Source organism: Eucalyptus grandis, chromosome 5, assembly GCF_016545825.1.
Source record: "Eucalyptus grandis isolate ANBG69807.140 chromosome 5, ASM1654582v1, whole genome shotgun sequence".
Lineage (NCBI taxonomy): Eukaryota > Viridiplantae > Streptophyta > Magnoliopsida > Myrtales > Myrtaceae > Eucalyptus > Eucalyptus grandis.
In genome coordinates, this window is record NC_052616.1 from 21725816 (window position 1) to 21733193 (window position 7378).

Below are 7378 nucleotides of genomic sequence, written 5' to 3' on the forward strand. Positions count from 1 at the left end.
TTGATATGACGATGTCATTTTGTCAAGGCTCTCAAATGAGATCATGACGTCATGCACCGTCGAGATCTTGGTGACAATGTCGTTTGATCAAGCCACGAAGCAGGGGGCAAATTGAGGGAAACGTGGTGATTAGAATTTGGGGCAGAAAATTAGGGCTTGAGAGTTCTTGACTTGGGGAAAAATATATATATATATATAATTAGGGTTCTTGAGTAAATCAACAGCAATGTCGTTGATGGGAAGCAGATGCGTGCTGGGCTGCACACTTGGCGAACACCGAAGATTTCCACGAGGAGGTTTTTATAACTGTTCATTGGGGAGGGTAATGCACTATCGATTTGTTGAAGGCAACTGAGCTGATTGGATACGATTTGATCTCAGTTTTTTTTTTTTTTTTTTTTTGGCGGGGGCACTGATAAGTGTTGAAAGATCAATTGATCGCTATCAATTTGAATTGATAAATTCATGCTCATTTAGCAATTTGATGATTGGGGCTTCTTTAAATGGGTTGACGCTGAGTCCAAATTACAAACGAAAGAAGTTCTATTCCAATTGACGAGAGACGATGAAGTGTTGAAGGAGAAGCTCAAATTTGTGCAGAAAATATGTAAAGAAATGAGGAAAAAATGGCCATTCTGCAACAAACAAGAAAGATGAGCTCAAGATAGCATAGATCAACTTGTACTAAGGCTTACAAATGGGAATGGGAATTGCAAGAGCACAAGTGAAGGAGAAAATTTAAGTGAGGGTCATATCAGCACCGATGGGAGCCTTGATTGTATTGCCAACATTGAAGGTCAATTGGAGACGTCAATCTTACTTTTCGTGGATGGTGCTAGAAGGTAGTTCAATGTCTACTGTTGTAGGAAGTTGCTTGAATCTTTTTGTGCAAGGTGCAAATGTAACCAATGAATTTGGGAAGGTGATGAATGTAACCTTGGTTTTGGAGTTGCTAGTAACGTGAATGTCCATGAGTATTTGATTTGTCTGGGGTTTGAGTTGAAATTTTTGGGTCCATGTGATGTACTTTGAGATTAGTGTGCTCATTTTGGCTTACCACTGAGGTTACTCAGTTGATCTTCTGGGAGTCATTCAAAATTGTCGGGGCAATTTGATTGAAAAAGGAAGAATCATAAAGCAAAATTTGCGTTCAGATAACATTTTACTTTCACAGCTCTGTGGACATTGACAATGCAAATCTCCTAGCCTCCAAGAAACTAGCTACAGTTGCACTGTAGCAAGCAAAAAAAAAAAATGAAGCAGATTTATCTAAGTAGAAGAATCATTACAGGAGAGAAATGAGAAGGACATCCATACTCAACACGTTGCTATAGAACCTTTTACAGATGATTGATTACGAATTCAGCTCATAGGTCACTATAGCAAGCACTAGACCTAGTGAACTTACTGCAACTTCTTGTGCAGTGACTTCTTGGCACTTGATTGTCTCCAACAGGCATATGTAATATCGTAATCATACCATTTGGTGAGCTCCACTGGACTTAACATGGCGCTTCAAGACCCTGTGAGAGATTTACCAGGTCTTTGCTAGAACATGACATGCTCTTTCTTGACATGCATTACTAGCTTTGCAAATCCATCACCTACACAAAGGTCTGGCGGAGAGACATTTGAGTGATCAGCACAATCGGCTAAGGGCCAATCTTTAGATTGACTTTACGAAACGTGTGTATAGTTCTATACATGAAAACTTCCCCCTATAGGACAGACAATTACACTGTCTTACTAGGACGAGGTATTTATCTTTGAAGGCCAAAACTGAAACAATTGCTAGGTAGGACAGGAAGAAAATTCAGGATTTTTCTTAGCGGATGCGAACTCAACAACCAAGATAATTCGGTTTCTTTAAAGCAGATAAGAGTTAGATCTTTTTTACTTTAGCGGTTAAGAACATTATATAGACCAAAACTTCTATTTAGAATTAACAGAATTTGCAATGTTTCAAAATGAGGTGAGTAAAACTGACTTTTCTGGTAAGTTTTTGCAAAAATAAAGACAACAAGAACGACTTAAAAGTAATTAGAGACTATAATGACTGATGTGCATCACATTAACACAATCCATCTATTCGCAGTAAACATCAAATCATACTAAACACCTCGGGAATAAAAGATGCAAAAACAGTTTTCATACCTTTAATAGATAAAGAGAAGCACCACGCTATACTTGTAAGCTCATATCAAGATTTTCACTAGGGTAGATGCACACAAGTAGTAATGCATCAACCTACTCAAAAATTGAAACCAAGTTTCATAAACAGAAATTACTGAGATAGTACCGAGTTGCTGTGGGTGAACATATCTCTTGGCTCGGCCTCTCTTCAGGCCATGCTTTTTCCCGAGAGAACATCACCAGAGAATACTATGCCGAGTCTTTATGTAAAGCAGAGATCATGAAAAAAACTGTCAAACAGCTTATCTCTCATCTCTTTGGTTTAGTAGTCTCTCCTCTATCTCTAATGCACAAATATCCTCACATAAGGAGTGTTTATTGAACGATAAGGATATGAGACGGTCTCATTGAGCCAGTAGTACACAGAGCCATAGAGAAGAAGTGCTTGAGCTTTGAATCATCGTTATTCCACATCAAGAATGATAGATTCCAAATTAGACACGTAAATCTCTCTACTTAATTCTATGTGTTCTTGATTCTAGTTATAGAGATGTGCTTCATGGCTTACAAAGCTGGGTTATACAAGTTGATGGGTCTATCAGTGGATGATGTTTCTAAGTGATGATGGGTTCTATAGGCTTCTATTGACTATCCTTCCTCTTGAAGTTTTGTTAGGAAAGTCCAATGTGTAATGTGCCTCTCAGTTAGACATTGTTCGAAAAGAAATAAATAAATGACACAAGGTCCATGTGCTAATGGCGCATGCAGCTCGCTTATTCACCAAGATTTCGGTTAAAATTTTAGCTAGTTTGCATTACTATATCTTTGAAATTTTCACGTGATACAACCCCTTCAAATTAAACAAGTTTCTTCCATTGAATCTTTGCCGAGAATAAAGTGGCGTACTTCGCAAATGATATCTTTCTGGTTAGAATTTTGAAGAGGAAAACTTAGAAAACGAAAATATTCGCTTACTTTATAAACCCGTTTTCATTTTTCACAAGTAGGTCCGTTTATTTGTGGGTATTTTACCAACGAAATCATCATTTTCCAAATTCAAATTGTATAGTATGTTATCAACAAAATATTTGCTTTACAAGTGAGAACGTTTATTCATCGGTAGCTTAAAAAAAGAATAATAATATTACACGTTCAACTTGCATAGCTCATTATCCATAAAATTTCAAATCTACGAGTGGGCTCTTATATTGATCAAACGTACCACCAAAATAATTACTTTATTACTTTCAAATCCCATAGTAGATTATCAATTGCTTTAGATTGCAAAAGAGAATGAGCTCATATGTTCATCACATTTACCGCTGGTTCATGTGGGCCTTGTTGGAAATCACACGATTTTGATGGCTTTCGTGGATTGGATGCACGTGTATAAACCCTAATCATTTAATAATCGCTTGTCCTAACTTCTTCCTTTACTAGGCTGGTTTCGACAATTCTAGACTGGCCAGCCACGTATTGGTATCGTGTAAGGGTGATCAATTTTAGAATATATATATCTCAAATAAGGAACTCAAACCTATCATGTTAGAGTTAGTTCCAGTTTTAAGATAGGAAATTAAGCAGGTTGACTCTAGACTTGGTATGGAACCCAACCGATTGGTTCTAGGCCGAATCAAGGTCAACTTAAGAAACCGGTCTACCTTTTCCCTATTTTATTTTTTTATTTCATTGCTCAATTATATGCATATTTTTGGAGTTAAGGGCATCACAAGTTTTCCATAACTTTCATAAGGCATTCTTTTTCTTTTCGATCACTTGAGTGACACGACTTCTAAAAAATATTCACTTGAATATCACAACTTTTAAAAACCGTTCACTCACCTGACATGACATAATACAAATAAATATATACCTTGAGTAGTTGATTGAAAAATCATATGGCACTCAATTGGTAAAAATAAATAAATTATGACACTCAAATATGCTCCATATAAAAGTTGTGGCAACCTGTAATATCATTTTTCTCCATATTTTTGCTAAAATTCCCAATTGGGAAACTGTAATGAACTGCTTATGCTGAAATGTTTAGCCTCATTGTTTTTGCAAAAGATTTTAACTAAGAGACTGTATGGTTTGGTTTTGCAACGGTTCAAATCCGATTCTACGGAGAGCAAGCCTTGAAACCCGTTCAAAAGTTCAACTCGAGAGTTGGCAACTGAAACGTTCAAGGCTGGGTAAAGCCGGTTGGGTTCGCTTGTCAAATAAAACCAGTTCTATTGCTCATCCCTAGTGTGTTTTAATTATTCAGTCGCTATCCCAAGTTTTCTTCGAAATGGAGCCAAAATGTCGAACCAAAATGACCTTTCCAACATCCTTCGAACAAAGTTTATCATTTTCTGGCCATGTCATCGTCCGGCTCATCGATTCCTCCGAAAGAAACAACAAATGCCAAATCCAATCAAACATTTTTACTTCATAAGAATACCCTTTATTGTTATTTTCCCGGTTGCCATTTCCTTTCTTCTTTGCTCCCCAGAAAGAGCCATGCAATTAGTCATCTTCTTGAGCTCTCTGTTTCTGTTTCTTGTTCTCTGGTCTCTAGCCAAGTTATTGCACAAGCTATGGTGGAACCCGCTCAGAATACAGAGGATGATGGCCCAACAGGGAATCACCGGCCCTCCCTACAGGTTCCTCCATGGAAGCACCAAGGAAACAATCAAGATGCATATGGAAGCCAGGAACACACCCATGAGCAATCTCTCTCACGACATATTCCCCAAGATTCAGCCTCAAATCAACAAATGGATAGGCACATATGGTAAATACCAAAAAAAACTTTGCTTTATTACTGTTGTGAAATATAAAATTTGGGCTTTCGTTCAACTTCGTAGGGAGAAATTACTTGAGTTGGCTCGGACCTCAAGCTCAGCTAGTCATCACAGAGCCAGAGCTGGTTAAGGAGGTGCTGCTCAATAGAGATAAAACATACCCGAAAACAGGAAACAGGGGCTTCCCCAAGAAGCTTCTAGGAGATGGGCTCGCGAGCACACCAGGTGGCGAGAAATGGGCGAAGAAGCGCAAACTTGCCAACCGTGCTTTCCATGGGGAAAGTTTGAAGGTACTTGAACTCGATGAAAAAAGAGAATTGTGTGAGTTGAAGTTTTACTATTTATTTCTGGGAAATTTTGAAATTGCAGAATATGGCACCGGCAATGGTGGACAGTGTTCACACAATGCTAGAAAAATGGAAGAATCAAGAAGGGAAAGAGATCGAGGTGTTCCGAGACTTCAAGGTATTCACATCTGAAGTGATTTCAAGAACTGCGTTTGGAAGCAGCTACATCGAAGGAAGGAATATTTTTCAGATGTTGACAGGATTGGCTTTGTTAACATCCAGAAATGCTTTCACTATAAGGTTACCAGGACTAAGGTATTAAACGTTTCCTGGGAAAAAAAAATTCTTTTGCCTATTATAGGATGCAGAAGCTGGGAAAGTCCAGTGAGCATAGGTCACTTTTAGATTGAACTTTAGATTTTTTAATGTGATGATTCTAACGAAATTTTCCAGTTGAGTAAATATATTTGAAGGAGATAATTTTTTTTTTTGATAACCAATCTTATTCCTATAATTACTGATGTAAGATCACACTTAGCAAGCTGAAAATTTCTGATGATGGAGACAACAACTTGTTCATTGTGCAAATACAAACTTCAAGCCTTAATGGACTAAGGCATTTTACACCTTAGAATCAGAGTTTCAATTAGGCCTGAAAAATTATGGAATTTACTCTGAATCCTGCTGACAGTAAGCTTTGGAAGACGGTGGATGAAGTCGAAGCGGAGAAACTTGAGAAAGGCATATGCGATTCCATTGTGCAAATGATAAAGAGAAGAGAGAAGAAGGTGATGGCTGGTGAAGTAGATGGCTTTGGGAATGATTTCTTAGGACAACTTGTGAAGGCTTTGCACGATGCAGACAAGAGCAAAAAAATCACAATCGATAATCTGGTGGATGAGTGCAAGACATTCTATGTTGCCGGACACGAAACTGCCAATTCACTGATGACATGGATGTTATTCCTCCTAGCGATTTATCCAGAGTGGCAAGAGGAAGCAAGAATGGAGGTTCTTAATGTATTTGGGAATAAAGACCCTAATTTTGATGGACTTGGAAAACTAAAGAAGGTATAGAAAACTATTTGAGTCTTGGTCTCGGTCGACCTTTTTTGGTTCATTTAAATTATAGGTTAGACGTGATGCCTAACTAATTATGTTCCCCTTTTCTGTGCAGATTAGCATGATCATAAATGAAACTCTGCGGTTGTACCCCCCTGTAAATGGTTTGACTCGAAAAGTTGGCAAGAAACAGAGGTTAGGGAGGCTTGCTCTTCCTGCTGATACTCAAATCTTTGTACCAATTCCTAAGCTTCACAGTGACCCTGAAATCTGGGGGGAAGATGTGCATCAATTCAAACCAGAGCGATTCTCAGAAGGTGTAGCTAAAGCTACCAACAACAATGCGGTTGTGTTCATCCCGTTCGGCTTTGGACCTCGATCTTGCGTCGGGATGAGCTTCGTGATGACTGAAGCGAAAGTCGCCCTTTCGATGATTCTCCAACGCTACACCTTTGAGTTGTCCCCAGCGTATATCCATTGCCCAGTTCACATCATCATTAACCAACCGCAACATGGACTTCAAATCAGATTTCATCCTCTGCAGTAGTTCATCAACATATGATGTTCAGTTGCAAATGTGCATAAATGCCTCCACAGAGCAATTTGACAATGGCATGTGAATTCTTGGTTCCAGAGGCTTGTGTTATGTATAAAGGAATAAAGAACATCTTTCTCTTAATATGCATAGTATTTTCTCAGTATATAATGTATATGGTATGCCAAGACTCTTCATGATGTAAAATCTTGTGTCCTAGTTCTTGCAAGTCGTCATTTTTTAGGCATGTACCTCCTATATGTGTGGTTCTGTGTGGTCGAACATTTATTGAACAAAGCAAAGAATGAATGTCTAATGATTGGCTGGATGACAAGAAATATCAAATTCAATCGTCTTTCTTAACTTGCTCTATAGACTATGTAAACCAAGTTTATTTTAACCATTGATGACGTGAGCTCTATCATAGGACCATATAATTAATGGTTTTGATGATAAATAAACTGCAGCTAGTCCCTCGTGAGAGAGAGAGAGAGAGAGAGAGAGAGAGAGAGAGAGAGAGAGAGAGAGAGAGAGAGGAATTAGCGGACAACGAAGGTGATGACAAACGTGATG

At 38.3% G+C, this 7378-nt stretch overlaps 1 protein-coding gene across 1 annotated transcript; it reads left to right on the forward strand.

Moving 5' to 3' along the window:
• Positions 1-4384: 4384 nt before the first annotated feature.
• On the forward strand, positions 4385-7104 carry LOC104444492 (cytochrome P450 CYP749A22). The gene is made up of 5 exons (XM_010058162.3): positions 4385-4912; positions 4986-5212; positions 5292-5524; positions 5901-6279; positions 6386-7104. Exons 1-5 carry the CDS (start codon positions 4438-4440, stop codon positions 6815-6817), a joined length of 1746 nt encoding a protein of 581 aa, XP_010056464.2. The 5' UTR covers positions 4385-4437; the 3' UTR covers positions 6818-7104.
• The last annotated feature ends 274 nt before the right edge of the window (positions 7105-7378 follow it).

Bases quoted from the DNA above. Each gene is read 5' to 3' on its own strand.
- LOC104444492 (XM_010058162.3), top strand. From the start codon at position 4,438: ATGTCGAACCAAAATGACCTTTCCAACATCCTTCGAACAAAGTTTATC. The intron at 4,913-4,985 runs GTAAATACCAAA...TCAACTTCGTAG, and splicing joins CAAATGGATAGGCACATATG to GGAGAAATTACTTGAGTTGG. The intron at 5,213-5,291 runs GTACTTGAACTC...TTGAAATTGCAG, and splicing joins TCCATGGGGAAAGTTTGAAG to AATATGGCACCGGCAATGGT.